This window comes from Camelina sativa, chromosome 7, assembly GCF_000633955.1.
Source record: "Camelina sativa cultivar DH55 chromosome 7, Cs, whole genome shotgun sequence".
NCBI classification, from domain to species: Eukaryota; Viridiplantae; Streptophyta; class Magnoliopsida; order Brassicales; family Brassicaceae; genus Camelina; species Camelina sativa.
Window position 1 is genome coordinate 28,921,892 of NC_025691.1, and position 19,571 is coordinate 28,941,462.

General features: G+C 35.9%; 3 protein-coding genes across 3 annotated transcripts in view; 1 reads left to right on the top strand and 2 right to left on the bottom strand.

Annotated features, from left to right (window-relative positions):
- LOC104703137 (bromodomain-containing protein DDB_G0278469-like) lies at positions 5,214–6,642 on the top strand. Its single transcript, XM_010419088.2, has one exon. The coding sequence runs from the start codon at positions 5,485–5,487 to the stop codon at positions 6,352–6,354; it is 870 nt and encodes a 289-aa protein (XP_010417390.1). The 5' UTR covers positions 5,214–5,484; the 3' UTR covers positions 6,355–6,642.
- LOC104705061 (G8 domain-containing protein DDB_G0286311-like) lies at positions 7,663–8,142 on the bottom strand. Its single transcript, XM_010421054.1, has one exon. It carries the CDS (start codon positions 8,140–8,142, stop codon positions 7,663–7,665), a length of 480 nt encoding a protein of 159 aa, XP_010419356.1.
- LOC104703138 (thermospermine synthase ACAULIS5-like) overlaps positions 17,464–19,571 on the bottom strand; it is a 2,744-nt gene continuing 636 nt past the window's right edge. The window contains exons 2-9 of the mRNA XM_010419089.2: positions 19,489–19,555; positions 19,251–19,345; positions 18,804–18,906; positions 18,634–18,722; positions 18,369–18,525; positions 18,179–18,254; positions 17,905–18,100; positions 17,464–17,812 (exon numbers count right to left, since the gene is read on the bottom strand). Of these exons, the coding sequence (XP_010417391.1) occupies positions 17,731–17,812; positions 17,905–18,100; positions 18,179–18,254; positions 18,369–18,525; positions 18,634–18,722; positions 18,804–18,906; positions 19,251–19,345; positions 19,489–19,555 (865 nt within the window). The 3' untranslated portion in view covers positions 17,464–17,730. The remainder of the gene's footprint in view (positions 17,813–17,904; positions 18,101–18,178; positions 18,255–18,368; positions 18,526–18,633; positions 18,723–18,803; positions 18,907–19,250; positions 19,346–19,488; positions 19,556–19,571) is intronic.

Below are 19,571 nucleotides of genomic sequence, written 5' to 3' on the forward strand. Positions count from 1 at the left end.
AAATTTTTTCATTTCTTCTTCTACTCTAAAAAAATGTGTTCAATAATATATCGCAAAGATGCATGAGACATATTTAACGGTTCTTCCTTTTTTTCTTAGAAGATGACGGATACAGAACTGCCACATATGGTATCTTACATCCCTACTTCGTGTTGACATATAAGAAGATAAAAACCCTTGATTATTATCTAGGGTCAACTACATAATTAACACTTACCTTGAGAGGTAGAGGTAAGAATGATTCAGAATCACTATTTTGAGCAAGTGAAAGGATAGATATATCATAACATAAATTTGATATTTCATTTGAATAACATATTCATATCACATATTGCTATTATATTGATATTTGCATGATCAATCGATGTATATAAATTTTACCTTAAATTAACACGATTACTGCAAGCGCATAGTAAATCAGTTATAGTCTTTTATGATCAAATCTCACAAAGTGAAAACATTGCGTTACAAATCTGTCATAAGAGAGTAAAGCTACAACTATAATAAAAGGGGTTTGGATTTTGTGACTTTGTGTCACCTTTTTTTAAATAACAAGAAATGAAAGTAAGTAAATCTTAAAGGTAAATCAATAGGAAAACAAGCGTTGTATATTCAACGGACCATAGGAGATTCAATAATCTTTATGTTAAGAGAAATTTAAGGTGAATGTATGTTTGCTTCTAAGTCTCGAAGTATGAAACATGAAAGAACAAAAAATATGCAATTCATAATATCAACTATCTAAAATTTATATACTCCATTACTCAAGTGACAGCTTGGTAATGCTAGATCCAAAGATAATGGATTTGTCGAATATAATGTCGTTTAGGTGAATAATTCTAGTAAATAGATATGGTAGTTTGGTTTATGAAAAGGAATCAGCTGAGTTGAGATGGAAATGAGTTAGAAAAAAGGTAATACCACGAGCATTTTTTTGAAAAAGGAATAGCTATAGGTCTAAAAAAAAACATGCATTAGTAAGAGACATCCCATTTTACTTTTAAGGAGGCTTTACCATTATTCAATAGAATTACATAATAGACAAATCATATTATGCAACTCCAAGTCAATGTCTGAAAATAATCACAGTACCATAAATGGTAAAAATATATATATATACACACATACGAGTCTCTGAAGAAATATAAATATAAAACATAACATGATTTTCATTTTTCAAACACTTAAATACAAATAAGGTGTCTGTTATGAAATCATATACGATTTTGGTTATCTTCTTGGATTTTCATCTGAAACATGATTTAGAATTTGTGTAAAATAACATTCATGTTTGATTTTAAAATAAAGCTTATTTATCATATGGTAGCATACAAACCTTATTTAGGATATTTTTGATTTGGCAGAGAGATGAAACTATATAGTTTTCCATGATATTGAGTCGGTTCAAGTCATTAACTTCATCCGGATTTTTCCAGTCCCTTATAAATTAATAAGTTAGTAAACAAATAACGGTTAAAATTAAGGAACAACATATTTTTATTGTATCTCTATTAGTGTTCTCAAATTATTACCTCAAACTTAATTCTTTCTCATCAATCAACTCGTTGATTTCTTTCAGTTTAGTGACCTTATTATCATCCTTAGTTTAATGATAATAATGTTTAGTAAAAAAAATATTTAGAAAAAATATATATTATATTCTTTCAAATATTATATGTAATAGAAATTTTCATACCTGAATTACTTCATCTCTACAATAAATATAGCAATATTAGATTGATTATGCTGAAAACCCATATTTGTACCTTTTACACAAAATATGATCATTTTCAACGGAAACGTCATCATTATTCAAGTTTACCAAGTTCTTCACCGTCTATAAATTAAAAAAAAAAAACAGAAAGTCTTCACAAAACAAAAAAGAGGAAAATAATAATAATGATAAGAACATTTTTTAAAATTTTTTAAATAAATTGATACTATCTTTGATAAGAGATCTTTTCTTTTTGACAAAGCAATAAAAATGTACCTATATTTGGCAATGAGTGTTAGGCACACACATATATAGCTCTGAATTTGTGTATGTTTCAATAAAAAAAATATGCAAAAGACTTTTACCAATTTGTTGAATAATTAGAATGCTTAGAATTATTATTAAAAATAAAAACAAAAGAAAAGTAAAAGTCAAATATAAAAGAATAATAGTTAAAAAAAATTAACATGAAAAGAAAAAAATAAAAAAAATAATAACTCAACTTTTATCACATAATTTTTTCATGATGTTGTAAATATCTTTTGAGTTAATTTTTTTACAAGGGCATAACTAAAAATTATTAATCTGCTTAATTTTTTAAAAAAATTGTTTAAATCATGGTTGATAACATTTTGAGTTATCTATGAATTAAAACTATCAGTCAATTAACTTAATTTAATAACAAAAGATTTGCCCAATTAAATGTCAAAAAGATATGTGCAAATGAAAATGATATTTTAAATGATAAACGAAAAGTGATGGGTAAATCAAACCTTTACTGAGTATGCTCTCCTAAACGCGTACATAAAACACGAAAGATAGCATAATTAGTTTTTTAGTAAAACAAAAAGAACAAAACAAATACATATAACTTGTTTTCTAAAATAAAAATATTAAAAAATCATACCTTTCTTCCCGTTCTTGTAATGAAATCTTGCAAAATTTATCCAAAATTTGATTGACGGGCCTAGAGCTTAATAAGCCAATAATGTAGTTTTAATTCATAAACAACAAACTTTGATAAAAAAAAAAAAAATCATAAACAACAAACATATAGAGTCTCTCTATTCTGGATTTCTTATGTAATCATCATTTTCATATGTCATAAAAACAGTTGATCTACCATGTGATTCCTAAATAGCATGTGTTATTGTAAATTGATTAATTAATACTTGGTGTATGGTATAGGTTCAAAATTAACAGAAAAAAAAAGAGAATCGAAAAAGAAAAAGAAAACCCTAAAGACAGCAATAGTTAAGTTTAATTTATTTGTTCTAAGTTGAAAAATGATGGTATATATGGCTAGTTCAAATATTTAATAATTTTGGTTACAGAATAAAATACTTAAACAAAGATTATACCTAGTATGGAAAAGGGTTGGCTTATTGGTGGGAGAAACGATAATCATGACAATATCAATATTACACAACATTGCCAATTCATATGCCTTCTTTAAAATCCCTTTTTTACGTTTTGAGTATTTGCTACTTCTCTCTTTTGGACACTCTATTGTTTTCAGTTCTATCTTCTTCCTACCCATTTGTTTTCAACTATGGATTCTTGTTTTTGTTTTTCTTTTTAAGAGTGTTTTCTTCTCATTATATAAATTTATTGTTTGGTGAAAGTTTATCTTTTTTTTTTTGGTAGTTTGGTGAAAGTTTATCTTGGGCTAATTAAAGATGTGATTATAGCTAGGGGATCTTCATTAGATTAATGTGTTATTTAATTGCTATTATTGTCTTTAACACTTCCAGATTTAGTTTTACATATTTAACTGATGCCATTAGTACCCTACATAACAAAAATATGTTTATTATTATTATTACATACAAATGGATGATCTTAGTTATATTTCATTTTTCCTTTTAATTTAATTTGAGTTGGATTAATATAAATGTAGCAGTTATTGTAAAATGACGTAGCACAAACAAGGTACATTTGACACTGTGACTATCTTCTTATACTTTAACTAACTTTCTATAATTATATTTTCATAAATAATGATTAGATTACCTTCTATTATTAATTGATAATTAAATACTCTAAAAATATACATTTGACACTGTGACTATCTTTTTATTTTTACATACAAACTGTTGTTATCAGTCTCGGCTACAAATTGTTACAAACTGTTATTACGTCAACTTAACATAACACAATATGGTGATCTCCCTAATAAGAAAAAATCATCCTATGAAAAACTTTTTAGCCTATACTGGATGCTGCACTACTGTCCCCTGATACCAGTTCCTTTATAGCCGCAACAAAGGCCTCGAATTACTGGCACCATCTGACTAATATTGAAGAAATATGTAATGCATTTTTGTGGTCGGGCTCTCCTAATGATCCCCACAAAGCTAAGGTCTCCCGGGACAAAGTGTGTTATCCTAAAAAGGAAGGAGGTCAGGTCTAGGTATTCGATGACTTTGAGACACATCCCGTGTATTTGCATCGAGTTTGATATGACATTTGTTCTCTTTATCGGCTTCTTTGTGGATGACATGGACCAGGCACTACCTACTGACTCATGGCTCATTTTGGGAGGTAAAGGATGAGAATAAAGGTTCATGGATTTGGAGGAAGTTCTGTGACATAGCATTTGACTTTCTAAGATATGAAGTAAGGGATGGGATGTATGTTGGCATGGTAACTGGTGCAACACGAATAAGTTGATCACTTTGACTCGACATTGGTCCCTCATACCTTGGTGTTTTACGACATGCCAAAGTAAAGGATGCAACAAGTAGCCAAAGATGATCTGTTCCGAGTTTCAAGACACACCGATTTCAGAACCTTATTAAAAAAATTCTACAGCGGTCAATCCCTCTCTCGTCAGCAGATCTCGACCTGGTCTTGTGGATGCATTCTACGGGCCGGGTGACTAGAATTTTTTTTTTCCACAGCAAAAACATGGGAGCAGGCTTGAGTAAGGCGTGGCAAGGTGGTTTGGAGGCAACTCATTTGGTTCCTACAGCAGCAGGTACCATGGTTTTCCTTCATATATTGGCTTGTAGTTAAAGATAAACTCTTTACGGGAGTTTGAATGAGGACATGGGCTTGCACGCAGCCTTGTGTGTTTTGTGGGGTGAGGGCTGAATCCCGTGATCATTTATTTTTTTCCTTATCCATATAGTGAATATTATTTACTTGTCCATACACTTTCACTGTATGGTTGTCACTTTCACCTTGTAATATTGTACTCATAAAGATTTTTGTTTTTTTTTCTTACTTTTTTCCGAATTTGTATTATTATTCACAAACAAGTTGTTGCAATTGTAAATTGAAATCGTCAATCGTGTGTAATAAAGCTCGCAATCCACTCAAATTGGTCCTCCCATATAATAAAAGATAAAAGGACACGTTTCGAGTCCTAACTCCACCATTGCCGGAACCGAGGAGACACTCTATATAGTAACTCCCAAATAACAAGCTTCGAGTTTAAAAACTGGTGATCGTAAAAATCACGAACGACAACATCTTTTAGTTTTACCATAAAAATCACTAACTATTCTTTCTTAAAAAATCCAAGAAAAATGAAAACTATATTAGACCAAACAAAATTGTAGTGGATGTGACATTCTAGAAGCATGTTCCACTTCTCTCCTTTGTCTTCCACCATCTCACTATTCATTCGGAAAAACACACACACACACACACACAACAAAGTTGGAAAAAATAAGTGAAAACGCGAATTACCAAAACTACCCATAGTTCCCACAAGTACTCCTATTTGCTTTCCAGAAAAACCAAACTCTCACCCATCCATCCTCATGCTCCTTTCTCTAGCTCCGAACAAAGAACCAAACAAATCCATGTTAGACATGTCTGAATCTGTACTAACGGCGATGTACAGTTGGTTCACACCGACCGTACTCTTTGTCTTCCTCAACTTAATGATAGGCACCATCGCCATTAGCTCATCTTTCTCTTCCAAATCCAACGACCCAAATCAAACTCAGATCCAACGCTCTCCTTCCATGATTCACCGTCTCAAATCCATAAACTTCTCTTCCTTCACTTCTCCAGACAAATCTCATCTCGAGTTCCCTCCTTCAACACCTGAAGACAACAACAACAACTCTCACCAACCAGCTTCAATCGAACAGAATCAACCTTTCTTGTCTAGATCTCCTTCTGTTCTTCACAGAATCAAATCTTTCAATCTTTACAACTACATTTCTCAAGAACCCACCAATATAGTCGAAGCACCACAACCTTCGGTGACCGTTGAGTCAAAACAAGAACAAGAACACGAACAAGAAGAAGAAGAAGAAGAAGAAGAGACAAGTCCGAGTCTCGAAGAGGTTTATAGTAAACTCAATCTAAACCATGTCGCTAGGACAAAATCTGACACTGAACCAGCTGCTGGAATCATACCTCCGAAACTTCCAAAGAAGATGAAGAAATCAGCAAGCACGAAATCTCCATTCTCTCACTTTCAAGAAGATGAAATCTCCGTCGAGGCTCGTCGGCCAGCGACGGTTAAAGTCCCGAGAGTTACGACGGTGGAAGAAGCTGATGAAGAAGTAGATGCTAAAGCTGATGACTTTATCAACAGATTCAAGCATCAGTTGAAGTTGCAGAGGATTGATTCCATTACCAAGTATAAGGAGATGGTGAAGAAAAGAAACGACAAGTGAACAAAAGAAAACTCTTGGGGTTGTTTCTTAATTACGTATTAATTTGTGGACCTTTTTGAAAATTCTTAATTTTGTTTAGCTTTTCTTTAATTTCATCTTCACTGTAGATTATTATTATCCCCCACTGGCTTTTTGTTGCCCGGAACTGTATCTCTTTTTCTTTATGACAAGAAAAAAAAAAAAAAACAAGAAAAGAGAGTTCGAGAATCTTTGTCTTTGTAAATGGCTGAAGGGTTATTTCATAAATTCGAAACCATGGTCCATGATTAAAGGTTGTTGCGTGGTGGTGATGTTCTTAGATCCGTGGTAAGCTCTGAGTGTTGTTGTGTGGCGTAATAGTTACGAAATTACTTGTAGATGTTTTTTTTTATAAAAACTTTTTAACAAAGTGATGCAGAGATTGTGAAAGAGAGGGTAGTGGAGTAAATTTAACGTGATGGTGCATTTAGTATGTACGTTGTGCTTATCCGTATTTGCAGGATGCTTGGCTGTGAAGCACGTGGAGTTCAAGTGTCATGTCTTTTTATTGTCAATAAAGATGATATGTTTGGTATACTGTTTCTTTTTTAAAATTAGATGAGCTTTGATTGAATTTTATATAAATCGTCTACCTATAAAAAAAAATTATTTATGTCATTAGAAACATATACCTCTATAGTCTGGCGACATATCTTTGATGTAGTCAAAAATAGATACCAGTTTGCAACCGCTTAGCTGTGAGGTTCTTTGCAACCAAATTTGTAATACCGTTTATAATTTTTTTTTGAAATGCTAATTAAAATAAAATGCTGCAACTGAACTAGGTAACCATATCATTAAACATCAAAAGATGATACTCATGTTCATTAAAAAAATTTACAAATCCAAAAGCAGTTCATAAATAGGAAGCTAAACAAAACAAAAAAAAAAAAAAAAAAAAAAAAAAAAAACTCATATGTATATCATGTTTCAATCTTGGAGTTTGAGATTCAAATCAAGAATAGGATATATACAGTACAATAACAGGTCGTAATTTGCAACCGGTTATCCATCCATAAAACCGGACCATTTAAAAGGCCAGCCTTGCAGCAAACAGTTTTTTACAACTATCGGCCCAATAAAAGCCCAAATCCGTTATATATAATATTAATAGCCTTTTTATCCACACAAAACCCTAATTTCTCCGTCTTTGCTCGAGCTCTCACAGTGCCTCTTTGCAGTCGAAAGCTAGCTCAACCAAACAAGACGATATGGTATAGACTCTCTCTGCTTCTCTTTATCTTTTCACATTCTCACCTAACGTAATGGAAGGAGTNAAGTTATAGGTTATTAGGATGCTGGAGAAGTAGATGAGGAAGTGTTTGATAAGGGTAAATTGGTTGATGCAGTCGCTGGTGTGGTTCGTGGTGCAGTTTCTGGTGAGGTTCCTGGTGCGGTTAGGGGAATAGCTGTTTTGTCGTTGGCTGGTGCAGTGTTTGGTGTGGTAGTGGCTGGCGGAGGTTGTTGAGTAGCGAGAAATGCTGCAAACGCGGGATCTTTTTCCTTCATGTATGAGTGTAACATCTCAAAGGTCGCTGGTATGGTTCGTGGTGCAGTTTCTGGTGAGGTTACGGTTAGGGAAATAGCTGTTGTGTCGTTGGCTGGTGCTGTGTTTGGTGTAGTAGTTGCTGGCGGCGGTTGTTGAGTAGCGACTAGTGCTGCATACGCGGGATCTTTTTCCTTCATGTATGAGACTACCCCTGCCATCTGAGTGTCAAGAAGTCGTTGCTCCTCATCACGTCGAGCATTCTCAGCATCGTGTTCATCCATCTTACGACGCAGTTAAACAAAAACAAAGTCACTTAAACAAAAGAAAAAAAAAAACTGAAAATGAAGCAAGACCAAACAAGACAATCAACATGCAAGAACAAGAGTTTAAGTATTAGTCATGATCAGCCAAAATAAAACAACCAGTACTAATCATTGCTTATTAATAAGGAACAAAAGAGAAACAAATAATGAAATGAACCAAAACCAAACAAGACAATGAAGAGGCCAACAACAGATTTAAAGTATTAATCATGCTCAACAAATAAAGATAATTCTATGCTCAGCCAAAAAAAAAAAAAAAGACTTAATCGAAGTTATACCTTAAGAAAGATCTCATTCTGTTCTTCAAGGGTGAGTGTCCGATGGATAAATGATTGTTGAGTTGAATTTGCGGAAGTTTCTGCATCATCCTCCTTTCATGATACAAAAACGTGTTCAAATCAGTGATCCAAAATCAAAAAGTAAATCAGATGCTTTAAGTCATAAAGACAGAAAGTAAGAACTTGCACAAATGAGTTTTGTCCAGCTAAGTGTTTGTGGACTCCAAGACTACAACGATCAGAGTTTTGCGAGTATGATGCCTTTGAGCTCCTGTCCAGAGTGTTCCAATGAACCCACATCTCTCGCCAAAGGGTGTCTCCAATCCAATCGGGTTTTTGGCCACTCCTCTTAGCTTGACTCACAATCCCTTTCATCTTTTACTTACCAATCTTCAGGAATCCCTCTTTCACAAGCTCCGTAATCCCGAGATCCCAATTGTACTTCCGCTACACAAATAGAAAAGTGTTAAGTATGTTACTCCTACTAATTCAATTAAAACATTAAAAGCTAAATCAAAATTTACCGCAAATGTCCTGAAGTATCTCTGTTTAATCTTTAAAGGAGTAACCTTCCAACTAAAGTAAGGACCATCAAACTTCCTCCGAAATATTCGAGCAATAACTCTGGAAAATTTTCCTTTGTCACGGCCAAACCTGTTGCATCCAAATCATACCAGAGAGGTTTAAGAAAGAAAAAAAAAGAATGTAAGGATATAAGAGCAAGAAACAAAAAATTACATTAAGGAAAGCACTTGTTGTGAACAGATATGTAAAATACAATAAGATAAATTAACCTCCAATTTGATATTCATTCTAGCTTTCAACCACAAACAAGAGAAACACAATGCAAACTCTTGTATTAAACTCAAACACAATGCTGCTCATACTCTCAATCATATAGGCACTGAAAACAGATTAAACTCATACTCAAACTCAAACAGGTTAAAAAGACAATGGAGACAGATTAAATTTCAAACAAGTAGTGTGATTAATCCTCATACTCAAACAAGGAGTGATTACCATAAAGTTTCTCGGCGAGGAATACGATGCGGACTCAGAACTATTAGATGCTCTCGGCCAGGAAGAGATAAGAGATCATGTAAGCGCTGTTGGTAGTCTTGTAGTTGTGCCTGGTCATCATTAGGGTTTCGTTGATGCTCGGGATTTTGAGCAGCAGGTCGTTGGGGATGACATTCCATCTGAACAGGAGGCGGAGGCGGCGGCGGCGTTTGTCAAGAGCCTTGCGATGACGGGTTAGAGGAGTGAGAAGATGGTACGACAACACTTACTGACTTTTGACCATTGAATACTCCGGATGATCTCCCACCACGGCGTCTAGTTGATTTCCCCTTTCCAGCCATTACAGAGAAGAGAACAAGAGATTTAGATTAGATGATGGAAAGACTAGGATGATTGAGAAGGGTAAGAAGATGAAACAAGATGGAGAAGGAAGACATAGGGAACGAAGAGAGAGTTTGAGAGAACGAGACTTTTCAGATCCCATTCGATAAAAATGAAAACCTAAATCTCTCTAGTTGCAAATTTTTATCAGCAAACTCGTCGGAAACTTAGTCGCAAGATAGTAACAAAATAGTCGTAAGAGTTTCCAGTTACAATCGGTCGCAAATAGTCACGGTTTTGTACTGAAACGTTCATATCCTTGAATTCAACACTTTTAAGTCCTAATATATACTATGCTTTTCATTTTAAGAGGCTAAAACAATCAATTGGTAAGTTTGAAAACAAATTTACATAAACTATGAAAACCTTTATTTAAACACATATGTAACAATTTGACGATGATTTGGCTTTTAATAATTTTTTTCCTAAAACATTGAAACAATTAGAAAATCTAGAAAGCATGATTTTTTGTAAAAGTTCGAATCTATGTTAAAAAATGAATAACTTAACATGTTTAACATTCTATAATGTCAAATTACAATACTGAAATCCCCATAAGTTGGTAAGCAGAAGCAAAGTGGTCGCAAACTCGATGGAGTAACGAAGTAGTCGTAAAATAAGTAGCAAACTCGTCAGAAAACCCGTCGCCACATCGTCGCAAGAGAGTATCAAATTAGTCATGAGAGCTTTGAGTTGCATTTCATCGCAAATACACGGTTTATAGTGACTTTCTTGTATCAATCACAAACCAATATTCTTGAATTCTGAACTTTATGTCCAACTACGTTAGTTAAATAGATATATCCTAGATTCCTAGTATAAACTATATCTCCCATTTTAAGAGGATAAAACAATCATTTGGTAGGTTTGTTACATAAATTGGGAACACTCAAGGTTAGATCGTGAATGCTCTGATACCATAACAAGTTCTTCTTCTCCAACTCGTAACAAACTCAACAAGGTGAGGTAGAAGGAAGAAGAAGACTCAAAAACATATTCATTCTCATTAACTGTAAAGTGTACAGTATTGTTTGTTTATATACAAGATACTTCTAAATGCTAACATAAGCCTTATTTAAGTTAGCTACAACAATATATATGTGCTAACATGCACCTGTGTACAAACCATATATGTGATAGAGGGCTATATTAATCGATCACACAAATTTGTACTTCAACACTTCAGACGTTTTCTAGACTTGTTAAAAATGCCACATGTATTAGCGGATTCGGTGGAATTAACTTCGTAACTTGCGCATCAAGTTTCAATCTCCGTGATCACTTAACGTGATACGATTGCGATTGTATATTAATTGTAATTAGATATTTTGAGATCTCCTTCTCGTGTATAAAGGATTGGAATACAACATCGAATGGAAGGACACAGAAACTTATTCTTTATGGTATCAGAGCAAAAGATAATATTGCCTTTTCTTTTCTTTCTCTGAAACTAATCGATCTCGACAATGACCACCACCAACGATGGATCAACTCCACCGACAAACCCGACCCCGACCCCGAACCCGACAGCAACAACGATTTCGACGATAACAACAACGGAGGTCCGACGTACCATATTTCCGTACGATCTAACGGCGGCTGACAATCCTGGAGCGGTGATTTCGCATCCCTTACTCACGGGTACGAACTACGATGAATGGTCTTGCGGTATGAAGACAGCATTGTGCTTACGAAAGAAATTTGGGTTTCTCAACGATGTAATCCCACGACCCGATGAAGGCTCTCCCGACCTTGAGGACTGGTGGACAATCCAAGCGTTGCTTGTGTCATGGATCAAGATGTCCATAAATCCAGTTATGCGAACATCTCTCATCGAGATGTTGCGAAGGACCTGTGGGACCACTTGAAAAAGAGATTTTCGGTGACCAATGGACCAAGGGTTCAACAAATCAAGGCGGATCTTGCCGGCTGTAAACAAAGGGGTCTCACTATTGAGGCTTACTTTGGAAAATTAACCCGTATTTGGGACAGCATGGCAAGCTATCGTCCTCTTCGCCTTTGTAAGTGTGGGAAGTGTGAGTACGATCTTGGCACGCTTCAGGAAAGAGACTGTGAAGAAGATAAGGTACATCAATTTTTGTTTGGACTTGATGATACTCTTTACCGAACGGTACGCTCGAGCTTAGTCTCACGTATTCCGATCCAACCTTTGGAGGAGGTTTACAATATTGTTCATCAGGAGGAAGATCTGTTACGAAACGGTGCCAATAGTCGTGAGGAAACAGCTGAGATCGGTGCCTTTGCTGTTCAAGCAGTACAACGTGTTCGTTGAGAAGAACATGACAAACATGTCATGTGTACACATTGTAACCGTACTGGTCACTCAAGCGAGAGTTGCTACGGCATCATTGGATACCCGGAGTGGTGGGGAAATCGACCACGTACTCGAGCATCACCAAGTCAAGGTCATGGACGTGGAGGTTCCCATGGCAGTATGGGACGTGGACGTGCTATGACATTTGCCAATGCTGTTCAGGTCGCCACTCCTACAAGCTCCGCGAATGCTAACTATGTTGTTACGTATAATGATCGTGACAAAGTGCAAGTCAGCGATGCTCAGTGGAGGGCCATTAAAAACCTTCTTAATGCCGGCAAACCCAACGATTCTGAAAAATTAACGGGTACGTGTTTTCTTCCTTTTTGGATTCTTGATACGGGTGCCTCCCATCATTTAACCGACCGTCTAGATATCTTAACAGATGTTAGAGATATGGCTCCGGTTGGGGTTGTGTTAGCGGATGGTAGAGAACGTATTTCGGTGAAAGAAAGTTCTGTTAGGCTTGGTCCAAACTTGCTCCTACGATATGTTTATTATGTTGAGGAATTTCAGTCTGAGTTGATTTCGTAGAGTCAGTTGATGGATGAGAACCAATGCGTTATCCAGTTTGCTGATCACTTCCTTGTTGTTCAGGACCGTGCTTTGAGGACGGTGACGGGAGTTGGTAAGCGTTTGGGAAGGACTTTTCACTTTAGAAGCTTGGAGTATGCTGCATCCGTTGATATAAGTGATGAGAAGTCCTTTGAGCTCTGGCACAACCGCATGGGTCATCCAGCTGCTAAACAAACACTGTTGAGTTTTTCGATTAATGAGAATAAAACGACAAAGATTTTCGAATTGATTCAATACGATTTATGGGGACCGTATAGGACTCCCACTTATTCTGGTGCACGGTTCTTTCTCACTATCGTAGATGATTACTCGAGAGGTGTGTGGATACATTTGTTGAATGATAAATCAGAGGCTCCAACTCAGCTAAAGAATTTCTTAGCAATGACAACACGACATTTCAACACACCGGTTCAATAGATACGAAGTGATAATGGGTCTGAGTTTGTTTGTTTGCGTGACTTCTTCACATTTCTTGGCATAATACATGAAACGTCTTGCGTTGGTACTCCGCAACAGAATGGGCGAGCTGAGAGGAAGAATCGGCATATTCTAAACATTGCTCGAGCCTTACGGTTTCAAGCTAACTTACCCATGGAGTTTTGGGGCGAATGTGTTCTTACGGCGGGTTATTTAATACACAGGACAAAACGCTCAGTTCTTCAGGGTTCTACTCCTTGTGAGCGCTTGTACAATGCCAAACCTTCCTACGCACATCTCCGAGTCTTTGGCAGTCTGGTGTTATGCTCATGATCAGTCTCACAAGGGTGACAAGTTTGCGTCCTCTTTGTTTCACAAAGAAGAGGATGCAAATCGGGTGGGCCGTTCACAAGCTTCTAATTTAGTTGGGCCTGTCACTTATGACCCACCTGTTATTGGGCTCGTGCCAAACCCACCTTTTATTGGACCTTTACCAAATCCATACCCTTTGCCTTTCCTTTCTCACGATCATTGCGACACGATACCGACGATACCTCAGGACACACGCCGGCACACCGACGTACAAGCTCCGACGACACAACCATCGGTTGTGGCTTCGGTTCCTGTGGAGCCAGAACGGCTGGGTAGAGGTCAACGACAGAAAACAAGATCGGTCAAACTCAAAGATTTTGTCGTCAATACAAGTTCCAATTCCACACCTTCAACCGATGCCTCGACATCTCACTACCCGGTGGCTAATTATATAGATTGTGAACGATTTTTTCCATAACATAAGGCATTTTTAGCTGCAATTACGTCTTATGTGGTGCCCAAATCATTCCAACAAGCCTCTAAAGATGAACGGTGGAACAAGGCCATGTCAACTGAGATTGAGGGTCACGAATGCAATCGCTCTTTCACGATTGAAGATTTGTCCACAGGGAAGAAGGCAATTGGATGTAAGTGGGTCTATAAGCTTAAATATCAGTCGGAAGGAACTCTAGAACGACACAAAGCCAGATTAGTCGCGCTTGGCAACAAACAAGTTGAAGGTATCGACTACAACAAAACATTTGCACCAGTCGCAAAAATGGGGACCGTACTATTGTTCTTGGACACGACTGTCAAATGTAAGTGGGATATTCATCAAATGGATGTTCATCATGCGTTTCTTCACGGAGATCTCGATGAGGAAATTTATATGCAGTTGCCATCGGGGTTCAAAGCCTCAAGTCTGACAAAGGTATGTCGTCTACAAAAGTCCATTTACGGTTTGAAACAGAATCCCTGATGTTGGTTTGCCAAGTTGACCACTTCTTTGAAAGAATATGGCTTTGAACAAAGTTTGTCTGATTACTTGCTGTTTACACTCGATACCAAGGGAAATCAGATTCATGTTTTAATTTATGTGGGTGATCTGATTATTACTGGTAGTACTGGCCAAGTTATGGAAACGTTCAAGGCCTATCTATCTTGTTGCTTCCATATGAAGGATTTGGGACCCTTGAAGTACTTCCTGGGTATTGAAGTGGCCAGAAGTTCCTCTGGCATGTATCTTAGTCAGCGTAACTACGCTCTTGATATTATCTCCGACGTCGGCTTACTTGGTGCGAGGCCAGTTGCGTTTCCACTTGAATCGACTCATCAGCTTGCTATTTCGACCTCCCCTCTTCTCCAACAACCGGCCCAATATCGCCATCTCATTGGTCGCCTCATCTACTTAGCTGTCAATAGACCTGATTTGGCTTATTGTGTCCACTTCCTAGCACAGTTTATGCAACACCCACACAAAGATCATTGGGAAGCCGCACTCCGTGTGGTTTTTTACTTGAAGAATAACCCAGGTCAGGGCATCCTTTTACGATCAGACACACCATTTCAGCTCACTGGATGGTGTGACAGCGACTACTCCAGCTGCCCTCTCACGCGTCGTTCGGTTACTGGGTATTTCATACAATTGGGTGGGTCTCCTATCTCCTGGAAAACGAAGAAGCAGAAGACTGTAAGTCGCTCATCCGTAGAGGCAGAGTACCGAGCGATGGCACACTTGACTCAAGAACTGATCTGGCTAAAGCGGATTCTGCAGTCTGTAGGGGTCTCCCACAAAGCTTCAATGCTAGTCCATTGTGATAGTCAGGCCGCGATACACATCGCTCACAATCCCGTTTTCCATGAGCGCACAAAACATGTGGAAGTGGACTGTCACTTTGTAAGAGATGAAGTTGTACAGAGAAACATTCGCCTGCTTCACGTGTCTAGTCACTTGCTGCTGACCGATATCTTCACCAAGCCTTTGGGTACACATGAGTTCACGCAGTTCCGTTTCAAGATGGGCATAGAGGACCTGCACGCTCCAACTTGCGGGGCGGGGGGAAGGAGGAATAATGTAATATAATTAGTTTTGATTTTAAGTAATTTAAAATAGATCTAATTGATGGATAGAAATATATGACAATTTTGGTGAACATATTAAAGAATAAGTTTCTGTGTCCTTCCATTCGATGTTGTATTCCAATCCTTTATATAGGAGAAGGAGATCTCAAAATATTTAATTACAATTAATATACAATCGCAATCGTATCACGTTAAGTGATCACGAAGATTGAAACTTGATGAGCAAGTTACGGAGTTAATTCCACCGAAATTATGCTTGGTTACATTTAAAATAAAACACACAATAACTAGAATTTTAGAGATTTATTTATCGTAATATGTTTTATCTGTATGCTTTGTTTTTCATTCTTTCTAACATTGATTGTCTCTACCTACCCATCAAACAACTCCTCACAATGGTAATAGTTCTTCTTTTTGATAAAAAAAAATGGCATAAGTTGGAATTCTATATATTCCGATTAATTCTCGCAATCTTGAATTTTTTTTGAAAATGCAATGTAGTTTCTTAAAAAAAAAAAAACTAAACCCACTGCCTTTATATTCACTATTTCATTCAGCATTAAATGGGATCGGCCATTAGGGAGAGGATAATGGACCAATCAATCATTGAAAGCTTTTGGACTTTCGGTTTTCTTCAGCGGCGCAAAGGCATAATGGCGACGAATGATTGTTTGTCGTCTTCAGATGTTTGCTTTCTTCAATTTGTAAATATATCTAACTACTATCAATGAAAATGACAGAATTTAGAATAAATTAACAAACAATCTTATATAAAATTGAAAAAGTAACTTTTTTTTTTTATTTCTTTCGCAAAATAACATAAGTTCTACTACTTCCAATATATATGGCATATTTATATGCGATATCATGCATTTAAAATGAATAACATATAATTCTATCGTTTATACATTATTTTGTCGTATTATATATTAAGCTTTTTTTTTTTGGTAAGATTTTCCTATATTTATCAGTCGTTTAACGAGAGTTATTTCAAATGAGAACATAGTTTTATCCAGTTACACTTAAGGGTTCTTGGTTTATGCATGCTTGTTTCTGCGTAGGTGAATGCTTAGTTTATGCTGAGGTCGTTACAACAAATAATACCATACTACTACCAATTTGATGATTAATTTGGGATTTGTTATTTTTTAAGTCTCAGGACTGCAGACTGCTCATAAAGAATTAGGAACTACCCGACAAAAGTAATCATGGCATTAAGAAGTAAACGGAAATTAGTATTAATCATGAATCATGCGGTTGGATATCCACATAATAGTATTGTTTATATGATGTTTTACAAACACACTCGGATACCATGCATGGGCTTTGATAAATAGTAGTATATGAATACGGTTTTTGCAACAATATGACCCACTCTTTATACACAAGGAATTTGGTACTTTACCTCCAATGAAAATGACCCTTCACCATCGTAGATTAATTGAACTTTTCTTGGCTTTATTTTGTACGTCTTACCACTAAGATCTCAAAATACAATTATAGCCAAAATGTGATCTCTTTTTCCGTAGAGATAAGACTAGCGTATGAATGTATGATTACGAATTAAGGATCTATTACATAACAAATCCATACTGAGAGGCTGAGAGCAAACCTTTACCCTACAAAGTCGATATTGGTATATTTTTTCCTGGGATACTAAATTATAGAATATAATTTACTAAGAAAAAAATGCGTATACATAGAGAATCATCAGATGAACTATGTCTAAAACCTCACTATGTCCATACTACAGCCCTTAGAAAATGGATACGTACTGAGGCCGACAGAAGTAGCTTGCACAAAAGCAAAGGAAATTTCTATAGAAGTGTAATTTGCTAGTCAATGTTCCACAAAAGCTTACATATGAACAGTTAGATGTAAAAGTTGGAGATATTACTCATTAAATATATATATATATATTGATGGTGATTGACTGATTGCTCTTAATTAGTAGTAAGCAAAATAGCTTTGTTAACTTAACTATTCCGGAACAACTACTAGGAAGAGGAAACAAAAGCCCAACCAAAGTAATCCAGACGACGTCCCATTATGATAAAAAGAAAAGAAACCAGTTTTGTGACTATAAATAAGAAACCGAACAATGAAACAAAGTGAAGGCAAACACGAAACCAATCCAAGTCTTCTTCAAGTATGCCGGTACGCCACACCCTGCCCATGAATGAATTTCGCATTGTTTTCACTATAAACTTCTGTCTCCTTCTCAAGTCTGCCCAATGTTAATCTCAAATTAATTAATAAATCGATTAATTAGTTTGGTTTTGTTTAGTAAAAAAAAAAAAAAGAGAAAATGGAAATTACGCGAGGGAGATGGTCTTGTTGAGTGTAGAAGCAGAGAGAAAAGAAGAAGCGTCTAAATACAACAGCTCTCCTTTCACTCTCTCTTCTATTTTTCGATCCATTTCCTTAACTTCAAACTCAAACTCTTGGTCTGATGCCATAACCCATCCCCATGTGTCCGCAAATGATGGTACATGTGCTGTGTAAGCCTTCACGTCTGTTTCATTCAAATCATCAAAATCCACCCAACCAATATTTTTACACGAAATTAAACCAAAAAAAAAAAAAGACTTACACTTGAATACTTGTTTCAAGGTGTTGTAGATTGATGTGAAGACCTCTTTATGAGTGAATATTCCTGCTGGTCCAGCCTATTTTTTTTTTTATAAAAAGAACAAGAATTAGGTAACGTTAACATATCAAAATAGAGTTTTCAATAATCTTTCTCCTGAAATTATAAATATTTACAAAATAAATACAAATACCTGGGTCACAAAAATGCCATTGGGGCTAAGCTTAGGTTTAACGATATTTTGATAGAATGATTTGGTGTAGAGCTGATAACATGGTCCACCTTCTACCGGGTCAGCTAAATCTCCCACTATTATATCAAATTTCTCTTCTCGTTTCTCCAATTCAACCCTTTTCCATTTTAACAGTTTCACAGTCAATTTTTAAACAGAGAGAATTTAAAGTCATATATTGTATAACACTTTTTTTCATTTGCTTATTTTGTTGACGTTTCCTTACTTTGCATCTTTGATCACAAGTTCAAGCTTCTTGTCACAGAAAGCTTCAGTGTTAATAGTTAGAAATCTCTTGCAAAAATCAACAACTTCCTGCATATAAGTCATTTGTTTGTTTAAGAATGAATGTGTAATTCCGGTGTAATACAACAAGAAATAAGATGATGTTATAACCTGATCAATATCACACATGACAACTTTCTCGATCGTCTTATGTTTTAGTATTTCTCTTGCAGCAGAGCCTTCACCTCCTCCCATAATAAACACTGTCTCCGGGCTAATCATAGAGCAATGGTCAAGTAATTTAGTAACTTTTCAATTCGCAAAAAAATAATAAAAATAAAACAACATCTGTATTCTTCTTACGTTTCAAGTTTCCTATAGTATTTGATATATGGTACTTCTTTATGCTAATCTTGATTTGTGAATTGTGGTACTTAAGCATGTGTTATAAGCAAGTCGATATAATTACTTGTGGTAATTTTGAACACGAACAAGTAAATTAAAGTAAAACTATAGCCCACTTAAGGTTTTTATGCATAGTGCAGTGTACAAATATAAACTAAAGTGCAAGAAAATGTACGTTTCATAAAGAAAAACAAAAATATAAGTGAAACATACTTGGGGTGGAAAAGGAGAGCCGGGTGGATCAAGCATTCATGGTAGATAAACTCATCCCTCTCTGCACTTTGCATTTTCCCATCAATCACAAGAACCTGCTTAAGAATTATCTATATCATTAACTAATGAAAATTACACAAAAGTATAAACAACTTCAGAATGATTATACTTTTTGACAACAAAAGAAAAAGAAACTTCAAATTTTTTTTTCATGATAAATTTGTTGAAGAAAATGTACCTTTCCAAACCGTTTGGTGTCTAAGAGAGCAATGTCTTGGTACTCACTAGTTCCTTGATGGAGAACACTGCCGAGAACAAAAA

Excerpts from the sequence above, each read along its gene's own strand:
- LOC104703137 (XM_010419088.2), top strand. The coding sequence starts at position 5,485 with ATGCTCCTTTCTCTAGCTCCGAACAAAGAACCAAACAAATCCATGTTA.
- LOC104705061 (XM_010421054.1), bottom strand. The coding sequence starts at position 8,142 with ATGGATGAACACGATGCTGAGAATGCTCGACGTGATGAGGAGCAACGA.